Source organism: Rhinolophus ferrumequinum, chromosome 8 (genome assembly GCF_004115265.2).
Source record: "Rhinolophus ferrumequinum isolate MPI-CBG mRhiFer1 chromosome 8, mRhiFer1_v1.p, whole genome shotgun sequence".
NCBI lineage: Eukaryota > Metazoa > Chordata > Mammalia > Chiroptera > Rhinolophidae > Rhinolophus > Rhinolophus ferrumequinum.
In genome coordinates this window covers 83,277,970-83,296,872 of record NC_046291.1, presented here as the reverse complement: position 1 = coordinate 83,296,872, position 18,903 = coordinate 83,277,970, and the positions used below count along the sequence as shown (strand labels likewise).

General features: G+C 41.5%; 1 protein-coding gene across 2 annotated transcripts in view; it reads left to right on the top strand.

The window, feature by feature from the left end:
- The first annotated feature begins 9,002 nt into the window (after window positions 1-9,002).
- The window catches only part of ACMSD (aminocarboxymuconate semialdehyde decarboxylase), a 52,682-nt gene continuing 42,781 nt past the window's right edge, over window positions 9,003-18,903 (top strand). Inside the window, exons 1-2 of one of the 2 annotated variants that reach the window (XM_033113096.1) lie at window positions 9,003-9,178; window positions 15,924-15,968. In XM_033113096.1, the coding sequence (XP_032968987.1) occupies window positions 9,122-9,178; window positions 15,924-15,968 (102 nt within the window). In that variant the 5' untranslated portion in view covers window positions 9,003-9,121. The remainder of the gene's footprint in view (window positions 9,179-15,923; window positions 15,969-18,903) is intronic. The other variant, XM_033113097.1, reaches the window with a different exon arrangement.

Below are 18,903 nucleotides of genomic sequence, written 5' to 3'. Positions count from 1 at the left end.
GGTAGTCTTTTCTCCTCCCTCTGGATGAAAATGTATGCAGCCTCAATGACATTTCTATTCACTTTTAGATAATAAAAATGTGTAAGTTCATTTTAAATTGCAAACTCAGTCTCAGCTGAAAAAGTGAAAATGCCCACTGTAAGATCTTAATAATCTCTTCTATCCTCATTGAAAGGTAAGGCTTCTCTTCATGAAGGGGGGCTCATGACCCTTGCTTCTCCTTTCCCAAGGCAGTTCTCCTTCTCCCTGAGCTTCTCCTTCCCCGGTGGGGTCAAAGCAGGGTGAGGGAAGAAATGTTAGGACTATAGGACAGTTGTTACTTGAATGATCTCATGGCAAAATGGCTTAGAGCTCTGTGGCAGGCTGGAGCTTAACATGTTCTCTCTTTCTCTTATGGAATGCATCTGAGGTTCTTTAGGAGCTCCCCAGCTTGGGGGCCCTCTTCTGAAACTCCCTGCAGATAATTTTTATTTGATTGACCTATCAATAATTGAGAGACATCTGTTGGAAGACTTGCCAAATATATATATTTGCAATGTGTGTGTGCGTGCATGATACTCTTATATTTTGAGCAATTTGGTATTCCAAATATAGAATTATGGCGTTGCACTTAGTTGAAACTTTGATTATTACATAGTGATCCTCTTTTGCCCCAATAATGCTTTTAGTTTTGTAGTCTCTTTTATTTGGACGACCCTAAAGTGTTTATGACAGACATGGCTTTCCTTTGGTTAGAATTTGCTTCTTTTATTTTCTCTTACCTTTTTACTTTCAAACTTTTTATAGCCTTATAGTTTAAATGTGTTTCTTTTTATTCATGTTTTAATATAAATGTTTAAATATAATTTATTTATAAGGGGCCATTGAATTTTCATCAACTATAATTATGTTCTGGTTTTTAAAAATTATTTTTTTTCAGTTACAGTTGACATTCAATATTATTTTATATTAGCTTCAGATGTAGAGTATAATGGTTAGACATTTATATAACTTATGCAGTGATTTCCCCCCCCATTAGTCTAGTACATCCTGGCACTATACACAGTTGTTGCAACATTATTGACTATATTCTCTATGCTGTACTTTATATCCCTGTGACTATTTTGTAACTACCAATTTGTATTTCTTCATCCCTTCACCTTTTGCACCCAGCTCCCTAATCTCCCTCCCCTCTGGCAACCATCAGTTTTCTGTATCTATAAGTCTGCTTCTATTTTGTTTGTTCTTTTATTTTGTTCTTCAGGTTCCACATACTATAAGTGAAATCATATGGTATTTGTCTTTCTTTGTCTGACTTATTTCACTTAGTAGAATACCCTATAGGTCCATCCATGTTGTTGCAAATGGTAAGATTTCATTCTTCTTTATGGCCGAATAATAGTCCATTGTACAAGTTAGAACAATTAAGTTTGCAAATTCTTCCTAGAAAAAGTGCTACATACCTTATTGCTGAATATCATTATGGTCAACCTTTGAAGTACTCCCCTTGGGAAGCTATGCACAGATGTCAGTGCCTAGTCCACCCTTCAAAGCAATTTTGGAACTCTTTTTCTGGAATGGCCATTAGAGCTGTCATTATATTACCCTTGATGTTCTGAATGTCATCAAAATGTCTTCCTTTTGATATTTCCTTTATCTTTGGGTAAAGAAAGAAGGTGAGTAGGGAGGGTGTTCCAAAACACTTATTTGTTTATTGGCTAAAAACTCCCTCACAGACAGTGCTGTGTGAGCTGGTGTATTGTCGTGATGCAAGAGCCATGAATTGTTGGCGAAAAGTTCAGTCGTCTAACTGATGGGCACTTGGGTAGCTTCCATATCTTGGCTATTGTAAACAATGCTGCAATGAACATAGGGGTGCATATGTCTTTTCAAATTAGTGTTTCAGATTTCTTCAGATAAAGACCCAGAAGTGGAATTGCTGAGTCATAAGGTAGTTTTGTTTTTAATTTTTTGAGGAATCTCCAAACTGTTTTCCATAGTGGCTGCACCAATTGGCAATCCCACCAACAGTATATGAGGGTTCCTTTCCTCTACATCCTCACCACACTTGTTTGTAGATTTATTGATGGTAGCCATCCTGACAGGTGTGAGGTGATATATCCTGTGGTTTTCATTTGCATTTCTCTGATGATTGGTGACGAGCATCTTATCACGTGTCTATGGGCCAAGTGTACGTGCTCTTCTGAGAAATGTCTGTTCAGGTCCTCCACCCATTTTTTAATTGGGTTGTTTGCGTTTTTTGGTGTTGAGTTGCATGAGTTTTTTATAAATTTTGGATATTAACCCCTTATCAGATGTATCATTGGTAAATGTCTTCTCCCATTCGGTAGGATGTCTTTTTGTTTTGTTGATGGTTTCCTTTGCTGTACAAAAACTTTTTAGTTTGATGTAGTCCCACTTGTTTATTTATTATTTTGTTTCTCTTACTCAGGAAATAGATCAGAAAAATATCTAAAGCAATGTGATAGAGTTTACTGACTATGTTTTCATGTAGGAGTTTTAGGGTTTTGAGTCTTACATTTAATTCTTTAATTGATTTTGAGTTTATTCTTGTATATGGTGTAAGAAGGTGGTCCAATTTCATTTTTTGGCATGTATCTGTCCAGTTTTCCCAACACCATTTATTGAACAGACTGTGTTTATCCCACTGTAGATTCTTGCCTCCTTTGTCATAGATTAAATGACCATATAGGTGTGGATTTATTTCTGGGCTCTCTATTCTGTTCCGTTGATCTATGTGTCTTTTTTTATGCCAGTACCATCCATGCTGCTTTGATTACTATACCCTTGAAGTACAGTTTGATATCAGGCAGCATGATACCTCCAATTTTGTTCTTTCTCAAGATTGCTCTGGCTTTTCGAGGTCTTTTGTGGTTCCATATAAATTTTAAGATTATATGTTCTAGTTCTGTAAAAAATGCCATTGGTATTTTGATAGGAATTGCAATGAATCTACAAATTGCTTTGGGTGGTATGGACATTTTAATTATGTTAATTCTTCCTATCCATGAGTAAGGTATATGCTTCCATTTGTTTGTATCTGCTTCAATTTTTTTCTTTGGTGTCTTATAGCTTTCCAAGTACGGGTCTTTTATATCCTTGGTTAATTTATTCCTAGGTATTTTACTTTTTGATGCAGTTATCAATGGGATTGTTTTCTTAATTTCTCTTTCTGACGATTCATTTTTGGTGTATAAAAATACAACCGATTTCTGAGTATTAATTTTGTATCCTGCTACTTTACTAAATTCATTTACTGGTTCTACTAATTCTCTGGTGGAATCTTTCAGGTTCTCTATACATAGTATCATGTCAACTGCAAATAATGATAGTCTTGAGTCTTCCTTTAAAATTTGAGCACCTTATATTTTTTTTCTTGTCTGATTGCTGTGGCTAGGACATCCAATACTATGCTGGATAAAAGTGATGAAAGTGGGCATCCTTTTTGTGTTTCTGATCTTAAGGAGAACACTTTTAGCTTTTCCCTGTTGAGTATGAGGTTTGTCATATATAGCCTTTATTACATTGAGGTATGTTCCCTCTATTCCCACTTTGCTGAGGGGTTTTAATCATAAATGGATGCTAGATTTTGTCAAACCCTTTTTCTGCATCTATTAATATGAACATATGATTTTTATCTTTCCTTTTGGTTATGTGGTGTATCATGTTAATTGATTTGTAGATATTGAACCAACCTTGCATACCAGGAATAAATCCCACTTGATCATGGTTTATGACCTTTTAAACATATTGCTATATTCGGTTTGCTAGTATTTTGTTGAGGATTTTTGTATCTGTGTTCATCAGGGATATCAACCTATAATTTTCTTTTTTTGTAATGTCTTTCACTGGTTTTGGAATTAAAATGAGATTGGGAGCCATCCCTCCTCTTGGATTTTTGCAACAGTTTGAGAAGGATATGTATTAAATCCTTTTTTGAATGTATGGTAAAATTCACCTGTGAGCAATCTTGTCCAGGACTTTTGTTTGTTGGGAGTTTTTTCTATTATTAATTTGATTTTATTAGTAGTAATTGATTGGTTCAGATTTTCTGTTTCCTCTTGATTCAGTCTTGGAAGATTGTATGTTTCTAGGAATTTATCCATTTCTTCCAGATTGTCCAATTTGTTGGCGTATAGTTTGCTCGTAGTATTTTCTTAAATTTTTTTGTATTTCTATGGGGTTGGTGGTCACTTTTTTTTTTCCTTCCCCTTTCTTCCATCTCCCCTTACCCCACTCTGGCTCAAGCCGCTGTTTCTCAGACTAGTTGTGTAGGACACAGCTCCCTGGCCCATGCTGGTATTATGAGCCTTGTGCTCTCCCGGCTGAGGCAGTCAGTTGTCGATCGGGCACTCACAGAAGCTCATGGCAGCTCTCGCCAGCTTCCGGCCACTCACACTGCCCACCAGCCACTCACACTGCCCACCGGCCACTCATGGCAGCCCATGACAGCACACAGCAGCTCACACTTGCTGCTGGCCACTCATGGCGGCATACGGCAGCCCGCGGCAGCATTCAGCAGACCACAACAGCTCAGCCAACCTCTGGCAGCCCAGCTCTAGGGAGAGCTGTTGTTCACAATCTTAGCTGTAGAGGGCACAGCTCACTGGCCCATGTGGGAATCGAACCAGCAACCTTGGCGCTAGGAGCCTGGTGCTCCAACCACCTGAGCCACCAGGGTGGCCCTGGTTGTCACTTCTCCTTTTTCATTTTTGATTTTATTTGGGTCCTCTCTCTTTTTTTTCTTGATGAGTCTGGCTAAAGTTTTATCAATTTTGTTTATCTTTTCAAAGAACCAGATCTTCATTTCATTGATTTTTTTTGTACTTTTTTTGGACTCTATTTTGTTTATTTCCACTCTGATTTTTATTATTTCCTTCCATCTACTCACTTTGGGCTTTGCTGTTCTTTTCCTAGTTCACTTAAGTGTAAAAGTAGGTTGTTTATTTGAGGTTTTTCTTATTTCTTGAGATAGGCCTGTATTGCTATGAACTTCCCTCTTAGAACTGCTTTCACTGTGTCCCATAGATTTAGGGTTATTGTGTTTTCAATTTCACTTGTCTCAAGGTATCTTTGATTTCTTCCTTGATCTCATTGTTGACCCATTCATTATTTAGTAGCATGTTATTTAGCCTCCATTTGTTTGTGTGTTTTTTTCTTATTGATTTCTAGTTTCATACCATGGTGGTCAGAGAATATGCTTGATATGACTTCAATCTTCTTAAATTTATTGAGATTTGTTTTGTGGCCTAAAGTGTGATCTATCTTGGAACATATTCTGCATGCAATTGAAAAGAATGTATATTCTGCTGCTTTGGAGTGAAATGCTCTAAAAATATCAATTAAATCTATGTGGTCTAGTGTGTCATTTAAGGATGCTGTTTCCTTGTTGATTTTTTTTGTCTGGAAGATCTGTTCATCGGTGTTAATAGGGTGTTAAACTCTACTATGATTGTATTACTGTCAATCTCTCCCTTTGTGTCAGTCAATATTTGTTTCATATATTTAGGTGCTTCTATGTTGGGTGCATAAATGTGTACAAGGGCTATATCCTCTTGTTGGATTGATCACTTTATCACCATGTGAAGTCCCTCTTTGTGTCTTATTATAGCTTTTGTTTTAAAGTCTATTTTGTCTGATATAAGCATTGCTACCCCAAATATTTTTTCATTTTCATTCATATGAAATATCTTTTTCCATCCCTTTAGATTCAATCTGTGTGTGTCTTTCAATATGATGTGGGTCTCTTGTAGACAGCATATGCGTGGATCTTCTTTTCTTATCCATTCAGCTGCCCAGTCTGCCCTTTGGGTGTGCTGTCGTTGGAGGCAAGCAGGTGATGCTCCACCTCCATTCAAAGCTGGCAACTGGGCGTGCCAGCCCTGGGGCCTCCTGGAAGGGGCCCTGCTGAAGGCCAAGTTTAGGTGCAGCCTATGGTCTTCCCAGGGCCACCTGGCATGAGCCACAAAGTGATCTGTAGATGGCCACCACCCGTGCTGGGCTTGGAGGTATCCTGAGAGGTCAAGCCGCGAACCGAGACTGGCTGCCACTGGCTCTGGGATTAGGGCTGCTCAGCCAGAGGTAGGGGTCATGTTGAACCCAGATGCTGCTTGTTTTGATTTTGTGAACATTTTTGTATAGTATTTCACCTTTATTTTTGGTGTTCTCTATTTTCACTAGAAGGTTCTAGAAATGGAGTTCTTTTTGTTAATCTTTCTTGATATAGGCTTTGAGTCTTGGATCTGTTGGCTCATCAGCTCTGAAAAATTCTCAGCTATGATCTCTTGGAATATCCCTCCTCCAACTTCTCTCTCCTCTAACACTTTGATTAGACTCCGTTTAGCCTGTTTTAGTCTATCTTTTGTACTTAGTGGCACTTTTATATATGTTCAATCTCCTCATCTCTCTGTGCAAGTCTCTCTTCCAGTTTATTAATTCCCTTTTCAACTATGTCTGTTCTGTTGTTTAACCCATCCATTGAGTTTTTAATTTAAATTATTATGATTTCATTTATAAAAGTTCTATTTTGTTCTTTTTCAAACTTGGACAATCATTTGATAGTCTCTTTGTTAATTTGTAAATTTTTATTTCTTTAAACATTTCAAATATAAACTTATATTCTATGTTTATAATTCCAATGTACATGTCCTTAGAAGTTTAAATCTATTATTATCTCTGTGGACACTCACTCATGTTGGCTTTTTTCCTCATCTGTGTAGAATTTTTTATTGTGAGCCAATTATTTGTCGACCTTAATCTGTGGCATACTGAGATTGGGGACTGATTTGGGATGATTTCCTCCAGAAATGATTTTCATTTTCTTTTTCTGGGCATAGGTATAGAGAGAGTTATCAAGCATTACTAACCTGATACTTTAACTAAAATTTTCGGTATGTGTCTTTGAATCATACTTCCCAAAGAAAACCGTTATTTCTCCTCTTCTTTTTTCTTCTTTTCTTTTCACCATAGTGGAGATAGATTTCCTTATGACTCCCTTTGTTGTCCAGTAGATTTTTTTTTTTCCTAGTTTACTTTTTCACTAGGGGTCTAGCCCCTTCAAGAATTCTAGCTTGGGGCCGACCTGGTGGTTCAGGTGGTTGGAGTGCCATGCTCCTAACGCTGAGGTCACCGGTTCAATTCCCACATGGGCCAATGAGCTGCGCCCTCTACAGCTAAGATTGTGAACAACAGCTCTCCCTGGAGCTGGGCTGCCATGAGCAGCCAGAGGTTGGCGTGAGCTGCTGTGGGCTGCTGAATGCTGCCGCAGGCTGCTGTGTGCTGCTGTTGGCTACCGTGTGCTGCCATGAGTGGCCGTTGGCCAACTTGAGTGGCCAGCAGCCAGGGTGAGTGGCCGGCAGCCGGTGAGAGCTGCCGTGAGATGCTGTGAGCAGCTGACCGATGGCTGGCAACTGACTGCCTCAGCGGGGATGGGAGGGGGGCGGTGCAAGGCTCATAACACCAGCCTGGGCCAGGGAGCTGTGTCCTACACAACTAGACTGAGAAACAACGGCCTGAACCAGAGTGGGGCAGGGGGGCGGGGGGAGTGAGGAGGAAGAAAGGGGGAAAAAGAGAATTCTAGCTTAATGAGGGAGCCTCAGCTTTGTACAAGCCCATGCATGGTATGACCTCCCACTTCCGTGTTGGATATTAATCCTCAAAGCACTAGGACTCTGCATCCACATTGCCTGGTTTCAAATTCTGGTTCTACCATTTATTGTGTGACTATGGATAAGTTGCCTAACTTCTCTGTGCTTCGATTCCTCGTCTATAAAATGAATATTAGTAATAGTTCTTCTCTCATAGGACTGTTATGAGAAATAAATGAACTGATAAGTAAAATGCTTGGAAAAGTGCCCGGCCCATAGGAAGTGCTCTAAAAGTGTTCACATTACTCTGGGTTTTGGTGTGTGCCTCCATGTTAGTTTAAGGTTCACTCATTCAGTTTTAGTTTATTGAATTGTTTTTCAAATGACTTGAGGAGTTCAAGAAATTTCAAGCTGATCAGCATTTAAAAGTATGTTTGTTATAATTTATCCAGAATCTAGTTGAATACACTAGTAGGAAGGCTTTTTAAAACTATTTAGCCCCTGTATTGTGGAGACTGTACTGAAGAAGGGAGCATCCCAAACCAGGTTCAAGGTTTGCCAGGGGCCTGGAGTCCCTTGAACATTTTAAACTTTCCGGGAATAGGAAGGGTTAAACATAGAATAGTAAAAGGCTGCTTTGTTCCAGGCTCTCTTTTGAAGTATGATCATGAGCCCCTATGTATGCTCTAGAGGAAGCCCTCCCCAAACTGGTCTGACAATCCTCAATGGAAATAGCTACTTCCTTCTTTTCCCTACACGTAGCGCTGTGTATAGTTATCTATTTCAACACATGGATCATTTTATCTCATTCAACTTTATATCCTCAGCACCTAATAGTTCTCAATAAATATTCATTAAATGCATGAATGAATGAATGAATGAATGAATGAATGAAAAAGGCTATGGAGGAAACAACATGTATGAAGAATGGGCTCCTTCTATGATTGAAAAGTAAAGATAAAACCTCCCCCACAACTCTTCAACATACTAAATTTTCATGAACAACCCAATTGCTAAGTGTTGTTTAAAGACATGGAAGTAACTAATTGAACAAAAAGCAAAAGCATTAAAATTGGTTGCTTCTGGGGAATGCACCCAAGAGTTAGAAGTGGTGAGTCAGGGATCTATTATTTTTCTTTAAAAGCCCTCTGTACTATTTGATTTTTAACCACGTACTATTTACGATGTGTATCCTGATAAAAATGGAAATATTTAAAAACAAAGATGAGTCAATTTTGAACCTGCTATAACTCAAAAGCAGCCTGTAATACATTTGGTATCATAGGGTTTAATCCAGTCCTTTTCTTTTTTAATTTGTGCCCAGAATCCTCATTAGCAAAGAGGTGTTGACCCAAAGCTAAGTTGATATATAAACAGAACTTTGAACTTTCATAAGGCAGTTCCAAAGGACCCAGAGTGGGTTGACCCAGAGTTGGCCTGAAGGTAGTCATAAAGGGACAAAGTAAATCAACTCCATGGTTTTCATAGAGATCTCTTGATACCAAAACTTCTTTCTTTACACGCTTCCTGTGGAGATGAAAATTGACATCCATAGTCATATTCTACCAAAAGAATGGCCAGATCTGAAAAAGGTAATGGTGATTCATTTGCTGAATTATTTCTGAAACTTCTCCAGGGTTTCTCAATGCATCTGTTATAAACTGATCTCTTCTTTTGCGAATTAGATGTTAAATTTCCCTGCTTTAGGAGTGATTTAAAATTATTTGGTAGCTCTGATTTCCTAGTTTTTAAAAATGACTTTTATATTAAATTTGAAAGAACATTGATCAAAGAAGTAAGTGCTTTCTCAAAATCCCCTCGTCCCCTTAAGTGAAGCATTCTTTAAAATTTCTAGACAATTTAAGTCAGGCAGTTTTACTTTCATTTACATCACGTATTCAGTGGCTGGGAAGATACATGCCAACTACAGCATTTAAAGTTACATTTTTAAGTGAGAGACTATTAAAAAATGAAATGTGATAGGTTTCCAGGATTTCTAAAACATCTCCTTTCCAAAATGTTTAAAGTAAGTTTTAGAAGCCCCAAGAGATAACTTTGTGGAATTTTTTCAGTCTATTTTGGGACACTGTCTGAAACCTTTCCTTTTTGATGTTCTTTAAGCTGTAAATCTTTGTTATGAACTAGAGAGAAGGAACATCAAAAAACACTAGAGGAAATGACATGAAGCTTTTGCACAATGAGTGTCTCTAAAGACTATTCTCTATGTTTCTCAAAAGATGGATATTTCCTCTTGTCATTAAGAACTTTTGAATGAATACTAAAAAAGGAAGGTGGGAAACATGAAAGAAATTTAAAATTGGCTTGAGTTTTGTTCAGGCTAAGTATTAGGTTTGACCCAATCTACAGCCTTCTCTAGAACTTTCACACCACTGACGTGTCATCTTTTTTATCCCAAGTGAGGAAAAATGAATTAACCTAAATTCTAATTAAATAGTCATTCATTGTGCAAGTTGCTAAAATGATTTTCTTTTTCTGAAAGAATGTTAATCTTAAGTGTTTCTTTGTTCATTGGCATTTTAGCTAAGATGGGTGGTGGACACTGTAGACGGAAATCTACAAATGATGGTGAACCATCTCTGCAAGGCTTTCCTATTACAATGAATGGTCAAAGCTGGCCCTATCAAACGAACCCCTGCCATAGGAGTCTAGGTGCCTACATGGGAACTTGCTGTTCTGAGTGCTGCTGTCCTCGTCGTATTTTATTAAACACCACTTCACAATGTTAGTGATGAAGACCCCGAGCAGCCCAAAAAGGTTTCTCCTCTATGATGCTACCCAGTATCCTTTGCCGCAAGCCCACCTCTCATTACTGGCCTCCCCGCGGCCTGAAGCCTGCCTCCAGTCCGAGCAGAGACGTGGTCACCAAGAGCTGACCATTTCTAGGTGCCCCACCTCATGCAGGGCCCTACAGTTATTGTTCAAATTGCTTAGGAAGCTGAGGGATGCAGAACGTGGGGAGGTTATCGCCATAAACGTGTGCCCTGGAGGCTTCCCAAGCACACAGCACGTGTTCTGATAAACCAGGCTTCTATTTGTCGGGCTCACCTGCTGCAGGGAGATAACTGATACACTTGACGATGATGATGAACATGATAGTAATAATAGTCATAACACTCTTATACTTCCAGGGAGCAACATATACACTGGGGGTGCCACAAAAATGTATACAAGTGGACACTTTGGTCAGTGTTGCTCAAGCAGTAGTTCACCATAATCAGAAGTGTCTGGATGCTGATGGTAACCACTTTGAGCACCTCTTGTAATTGCAGAAGTCAAACGTGACTTGTATTCATCTTTCTTTATCGGTATATGTTGAGCATTACAATTTTAATACAGTTTTCCTTTCTTAAAATGTGTATACATTTTTTGGCACCCTCTGTATATACATATATATAAATTGATTCACATAAAATCTAGTGAATGGCAGATAGGGTTTATAGTGTTAACTCTGCTGGACTGATAATGTACCTGAGACTCAGAAATGAACCTACCACCACACCCAACAGCTGGCCCAGGAGAATATCACTGCTATAAGGATTGTTCCCACCTCCTTCTGTCCCCCATGCCTCCTTCGACACCAGCCTGTTCCCCAAACTCACTGAAGACTTCAGCATGGGGTCATTGGAACCTGGCTTCCAACCCGCAGATCTGTCACATGGTAGAAGTTTTCGTCTGAGTGCAGGCAAGCCAGTGATGAAACAACTAGCAGAAAACAGTTCTGTGTTTTCAAACTGGGAGGAGTGAGATAAATAAAAGTACATGAAGTGGTGCTGGGATCCCTCTCCCTCTCTCCCCATTTCCAGTCTATATGGTCAGAGTAAAGTGAGTATTAAAGTGACATAGTTAATAGCAGATTTTCTTTGTTGTTCATATAGTCCAATAGGTACAGCAGATTTTCCTTTGTCTTGAAATTCTTTCTTAGTACGTAAAATATTATTTCAAAACACCAACCTCTGATCTTTTCTCACCATTTTTTTTCAAGCTTTCCAATTTCCCATAAAAGAATGAAAAGAACAAGCCAGTACTAGTTGTATGTTAGAAGACAAAGCCTGTTTTGAAGAACAAATACCTCTTTTCAAACCTGCCTTTCCTTACTAAATATTAATAAACACACTTCAATAACCTTGACCTTCTTATGCAACAGAGAAACAGAAAAGCAGAATCAACATGCCTGGCTTGATGATTAACTATTGACGACAAAGGAGTGGGATTTGAGAACGCTTTTCATTTTCATTTGCTAAGAATGATTTTAGTCCGAGTTACAGTGAAGATCTGGGGGTGGGGGGAAGGAATCTATCTGAGGTAGAAAGAGAGCAGATTCAGGAGGCACTAGATTACATTGTTTCTATTGAGTCAGGACCCACACTCTCTGCTGTCACAAATAGGATGGTGGCCCAAGAAACCATGGTGACAGTAGTTTGACCCACGATGAGGTAATCATAGCAACAATGATGATAATAAGGTTTGTCTTTTTCCTTCAGCAAGACTTTACTGACCACCTAGTATGTGCCCAGTAGTAGGGCTTGCAAAGATTCTTCTAATTTTTAAAAGGGGTCAAAAAAGTCTGGTCTTTAGTAAAAAAGTTATGTTTATATCTTCTTTCATTAGGAATAACTTAATTGCACTTGATCACTGTAAGATTTTAGGAAACAAAATCCCAGACATATCTTGACTGTTAAACAACCTCTCTGAGGAAAGAGATATTTGGTTTCATCACCCAGGAGGTTCATTATTCACCTCATGAAAGCGTGAGGTCCCCAAGGCATTGAAAATGTCATTTAGTTCATCAACCTCTGAATCATACATCCCCATTTCAGAAACATATCTCTTGTATATAGAACTTGAATTCCCTTGAATTTTTTATTTTTCTTTTTAAGATTTTATTGGGGAAGGGGACCAGGACTTTATTGGGGAACAGTGTGTACTTCCAGGACTTTTTTCCAAGTCAAGTTGTTATCCTTTCAATCTTAGTTGTGGAGGGTGCCGTTCAGCCTCAAGTTGTTGTCCTTTCAGTCTTAGTTGCAGGGGGCGCAGCCCACCATCCCTTGTGGGACTCGAGGAGCCGAACCGGCAACCTTGTGGTTGAGAACCCACTGGCCCATGGGGGAATCAAACTGGCAGCCCTCGGAGTCAGGAGCACGGAGCTCCAACCGCCTGAGCCACCGGGCCGGCCCTGAATTTTTAATTTGTTTTGTATTTGTCATGCCCATAAACGCCTCTGGAACACGGGTCATTGTCAGTCAAACATTTTCAGACTGTACATGCCTCCTGGCACATGCTGTGACAAAAACAACTCCCAGGGTCATAAATTTCAGAACCCAGACTTGTTCAACCCAGGATGAGAGCTGGGGGACTGTGTGGCACCCAGACTTGGAGCAGAATTCAGTTGACTCAAATAGGGTAGTTCTTCACAAGGGGCCCCAGGAAAGCACAGAGTGTTCACATTTTGTGCTTGCCAATAAAGGGGAGGGAGGAACGCAGTGACAAACGGCTCCTCCTTTCTAGTGCTTCTTAGTGTTTGCCCCAGGGTATGCCTCATTTTACCACATAAGGATGGAATGGGCTGTCACTCCCAGGCCACCCCCCTCCATCACTCTCTGCCACCACCACCATCACCATCGTTGGTACCACCACTGCCACCAAACTCACTACCACAACCATCTGCCAGCTCACTCCACCACTGCCATTACCACCACCACCATCCCCATGAAAATGACAACCATCACTCACCACTGTTGCCACCACCACCTCCACCACTGTCACCATTAGCACTGATGAGGTCCTTTCTATAAACCAGGTCTGGTGTCAGTAGCTGTCTGTGAATGATCTCAGTTACTGCTCATGACACCCTGTGTCAACAGCTACTGCTGTCAGTCGCATTTTACACATAAGGGAACTGCCTTTCAGATGTTAAGCAAGTCCAACAAAGTTAAGTATCTTATAGCGGTTTGTCCTACATGACACGAGCCCTCTGTTCAGCCTCCCTCTGCCTCTCTGCTCTTCCCCAGATGGAATACTTTATAACGTGCTAACTTATGGGTTAAAGTTCCATAGGGAATTTAAGAAAAAGTAAGAAAGAAAGAGAGTGAGGAAGGAAGGGAGGAATGAATGAATGAAAGAGAAAGTGGGAGGGAGGGAGGAAAGAAGGAAGGAAGGAAAAAGAAAGGAAGAAAAACCTTTTCTTCTACATTAAGGTAAGATTTCAGTGGCAAATTTTCGGTTTGAGAGAGAATTTAAATTTACTCTGAGGTAACTGATGGAGGCGTATTCCATCCATTGCCAGCCTACATCTCTGGGCAGCTTTATCCAGGGGAAAAGAGGGGAAAGGCACAAGGGTATGGAATGCATGAAGGGAAAAGAGTAGGGGGCCACGGGCTAAGGAGAAATTGGGTGCAGGGTGGAGCAGCTGTGGCCCCTGGTCCAAAGTTCCCCTTGCATGCCCAGCCTACTAACCTAGGTCCTCTGACGTCACTTCGGGGGAGGCAGGTAGATTTCCAGAGTTCAGATGATTATTTGGAGCCATAACCGAAGAAGAGACTTTATGCTCAGGTAGAATAAGGCTGGCATAAGATTGACCCAAAGCTTTAAAAGTCTGTTGGGGCAGACCCTGTGCTACAGGCTCAGACCACCCCTCTCAGTCTAGAGAAGAGAGGGGTACGGGGAAGAGGGATCTGCCAAGACCTGACCTCCTCAAGACAACCTCCCTGTCGCGACGTAAGAACCAACCACCGTTAGCTGGTCTCATCCACTACAACACGCAAGCAGTTGCTCTTCTCTTCAGCTTCTTTAACTCGCCTCCCACCTTTGCTGACAAGAGCAGCTGAGGATACTTCACATCATTCACATTATTCTCTCGGCCACCACACACCTTCCCTTCTCACTTCACCCTTTGAGAGCCGCTGCTTTGGAGCGTGGAAATGCTGAACACGGAGTTCCTCTCCAGTCGGACCACAGACTACCTTTGCAACCTCCCCGCACCCACTACAACACTACTTAACCCAAGTTACGGGTCAGGACTCTCCTCCAGGCTGCCGGAGAATCTGTGCGTCAGTCTGTCACAGGATGTCTCACAAGCGATTACGGCTCTTCAGTTACTTGCCCTCCCAGCCCCACCCTCTCAAAACTGCTCCACACAGACTGGAACTGCCCTTCACTTTCATTTTCTCTGCCCTAGTGAGACCTGTCATGGGTGGGACTCCATGAGGGTTTGAGAAATGAATGAATGAGCAGTGAATACATGGAAGAACAAAGGGAGACGTTAAAAGCCTTAGTTACATGAGTCATGTATACCTGGGTTCTTAGGCAGAGGCTTTCAAAATGTTTTATTCATAACCCTCAAGAAGAAATACAGTTTATACTGACTCAGTACAAACATCCACATATATAATGGAAACAGTAGTTTCATGAAACAAATAATTACTACATGAGAGGCATCCCATCTCATTCCATTCTGATCTTACTGTCTTGGGTTTTCCAAAAAGCAGATCCTGAGACAAAGTTTCAAGTGCCAATAGTTTACTTTGGAGGTGATCTCAGAAAACAGTAGTAGAGCGGGGAAGGGAGACAGAGAAAGCAAGGCAGCCAGAGACAATGTAGCACGTGTCCCTCACCTCAGTCTCTGCGGAACTGGTGTATTTCTATACAAACATCCTCAGTCATTAGTTGAGGACTGACTGCTGAGGGAAGGGGACACTCACTTCCTGGTGCTTCTGACCCTCTAGAAGGGCCTGACCAAAGCTGGCTCCAGTAGCAAAAGGGAAGTTCTCATCAGAGAAATGCAGGTACCACAGTGGGAGGGCTGGTGTGCAGAGAAGTGTAAAGGGGAGGGATGTGGCTGGGACACCATCTGCTACACGTGCTATGTTTTTAGAACATCTGGGTCACTGTGCACTAAACGTCATGATCTACTCATGGGTCGCAACCCTCGGTTTGAAGAGCAGTGTTCTAAGATGCTATTTCCTAACGAGTGGTCCTTAGAGCCCATGTCCTGGTGGTCTGTGAAGTGATTTCGGTGGTAGGAGAACAAATATTTTTTAACATAAATCCTCATTTTAAAATTGCAACCTGCATGAGGAGAAAAGGTAAACCTAGCACTTCTATGATATAGAATTTTCTTCCTGAGTAAAATACATGTAAGGAAAGAGAGTACATTGATTTAAATATACATATTGAATAAGGGGCACCTGGGAGCGAGTTCAAAATGGGAAGGTGATGCTTGAAAGGATGGAGCTCAGGATCCATTGCCCTAGAAATGCCCCTTTGTCGCAGGCCTCTCTGCTTTGCCCTTCCGGTCTAACTGTGCCTCTCCCCCTGCAGAGATTCGGCTACGGAGGCTGGGTACAGCTCCAACACCACAGCAAGGTGAGTTTGTCCCAAAGCGTGGCACGCCTAGGACCCAGGGACATCCTGAGCCTGAGACCTCCCTGCAGGCCTCCAGGGAGCGCAACTCGTCCGCCTTCCTATTGACTTTGTAATAGGCAAGGGAGGAGCACTGAGGTTGCTCAAAATTATTAGAAAAATGAGGGTAACTTCAAAGAGCAGCGTTTAGGAAGATAACATTGGAATTTGAGAAGCCATTAAGAAACATTCTTTTTTTTACCCTAGAACTAATTTTAGCTTTACTGCGCTGCTTCAAGGAAGTAACCCGGCCTTCTCCACAGGTCATTACAGTATATTAAGGCCACGCAAACAAATGGAACACTTGGGGTTTGAGCACAAGCTAGAGAAATTAAACGCTGGAGACAAAGGGGAGGAGAAGCAGCTGTTATTAAGACCTGACTTTGCTAAGAGGAGAAAGTGAAAGGCGGCCTGAGAGAGAGTGCGAACTGGAGCGCGGCACAGAGGTCAAGACCGACTTCATTTTCAGAGGTAGCACATGCCCTCGTGGAGTCCAGAGATTGAGCTAGAACACTAACACGTCAGGACCTGGGGACTGAAGGACCTGGGGGCTGGGAAGATGCAGGTCTGTGCACAGGGGTGATGCATGCAGTCTGATGAGGTTAGGGCCGCTTTCGCACCAGCTGCTGGAGGACACAGATTTGGGCGCTAAGGATTGGAGAAGGCTTCCTGGAGGAAGTGATCCCCATCCTGAGTCTTGAAGCAGGGGTGAAGGCTTGCCCAAGGAACCAAGGAAGCAAGGTTCCAGAAAGAGAAGACAAGAAGCAAAGGCACGGAGATATTAAACATACATGAGCCCAGAATGCAAGCACTTGGCTATGGCTGTACCGGTCTTTCTCAAAGTGTGATCCCCACACCAGCTTGTTCAGCTTCACCTGGGAACCTGGGAGACATGCATATTCTTGGGCCTCGCGCCAGACCTACCAAATCAGGAACTCTGAAGGTCCAGCCAGTAATCTGTGTTTGGACAAGCCTGCAGGTGATTCTGATGCTCACTCAAGTTTGAAAACCATGGGCTATATTCATTCACTCACTCATTACCACATTACCGATTTTTATTGAGACCAATTTGGTGCCAGGCCCATGAGGACAGACACGGGGAATATGCTGGTGAACAAGGCAGACATGCTTCCGGCCCCCATGGCGTTCAAATTCTAGTGAGAGACAAACAAATGTGCTCACTTCAGAGACTGAAATGAACGACGGGGCTGTAATAGGGAGTGACTGGGGAAGATTCATTTGGGCAGGCTGCAGAGGAAGCTGGTTAAGACTGGGAGGAAAGGAAGGAAACACCTGGAAGAGTGTCTCTGGCTGAGGGAACAGCAGTTGCAAAGGCTACCATGTGAGGATGAGCTGTGTTCAAGGAACAGAAATCAGGGTAATGTGGCTGAGATGTAGTGAAACGGGGAGATGGTGAGAAATAAGGCTAGTGAAGCAGGCAGGGGCCAGGTCATGGAGGGACTTGTAGCACCTGCTAAGGAATCCAGGTTTCATTTTCAACTCAATACAAATTCTTTGGAGGGGCTTAATGGCTTAAAAAGACCACTTCAGCTGCAGAGAATGGATAGAGGCAGGCAAGAGTTTGGGGAGCAAAGTAGTGGCAAGAAGGCGGAGAGGTGGGCAGAAGTCTCATAAGATGGAGCCCTGGAGGATGGGTTTACGCCTTTGTCCTTGATCCTGAAGGCAGTGGGGAATCATGACAGACTTTTCAACATCAGAATCCTTGGGGCAGCTCATTCTCACCTTCATCATAGAGTGCCCACTAAGTGCCGATTTAGACACTGGCTGTACTTCTCCCATGAAAACTGCTAGCTTCTAGCCGGGGCGCTGGTGATCTAAGCTGGAAGTCTCCCCAAGCAGAACCATCTGAGTGGAGCTGATTACAAGGCTACTGGGGAGCCCCAAATGCAGGGACGGGTAACATGTGATATAACTTTTTTTTTAGCTCCAGGTCCAAGGCTGCAGTTTTTAACCTTGATACTGGATTTGAAGGACCTTTATATCATTTTGTTTGCAAGTTAAGAGATTGCATAAACTTAACAGTAAATCTAAAAACAAAAAAACCAAGAAGAAAAATATTTCCAGTCATATCTGCTACCTACATATTTCCAGCAAAATTAGATATAATGGTAGTCTAACAGAACAAAAGAATGACACTGTCCTCCCCTCTCTCTCAAAAACAAAGCAAAGCAAAACAAAACAGGAGCAAATCTGTATTTTTCATAATTACAGTGATCAGGGATAATAGTCACTGGAAAACAACATGCAAATGTATACAAATATTCAAATTAGGTTGAGAGCAGTGAGAAAATCCAGCATTTTGGGGTTGAAATTTCTTTTTTTATTATCCTACATTCCTTTGGTGAACAAATATTTTTCTGTCCCTATGTCTGATTTATCACAGAGATTTCTGTTCTCTGAAAGGTCTTTCCAAAACATTTCTCTGGTCTGCTCTATTTGTTTCTCTTCTTAACCTTTGGGTTTCCAATGCTTTTGGAATGACTCAAGGGGTATTTGTTTGCCACAGTAAAGCCTTGTTCAGAATTTTAAAATACCATTTGTCCTTTGGTTGAATATTTATAAAAGCATAGGTAGCAAGCTAGTTTGTGCAGGCTCCTCTCAGGAGATGCATGGGGTGGGGGTAGAATTGCGTCCTGATGTCAAGAACACCTGCGAGCATTTCAAAGAAGAGTAGACATATGAGGTAAGACAATTAAGTTGGCAAACTCATCCTAGAAAAAGTGCCACATTACCTCATTGCTGAATATCACTACTGTCACCTTCGAAATACTCCCCGTGGGAAGCTATGCACTGATGCCAGTGCCTAGTCCACCCTTCAAAGCAATTTTGGAACTTTTTTCTGGAATGGCCATCAGAGCTGTCGTCGTATTACCCTTGA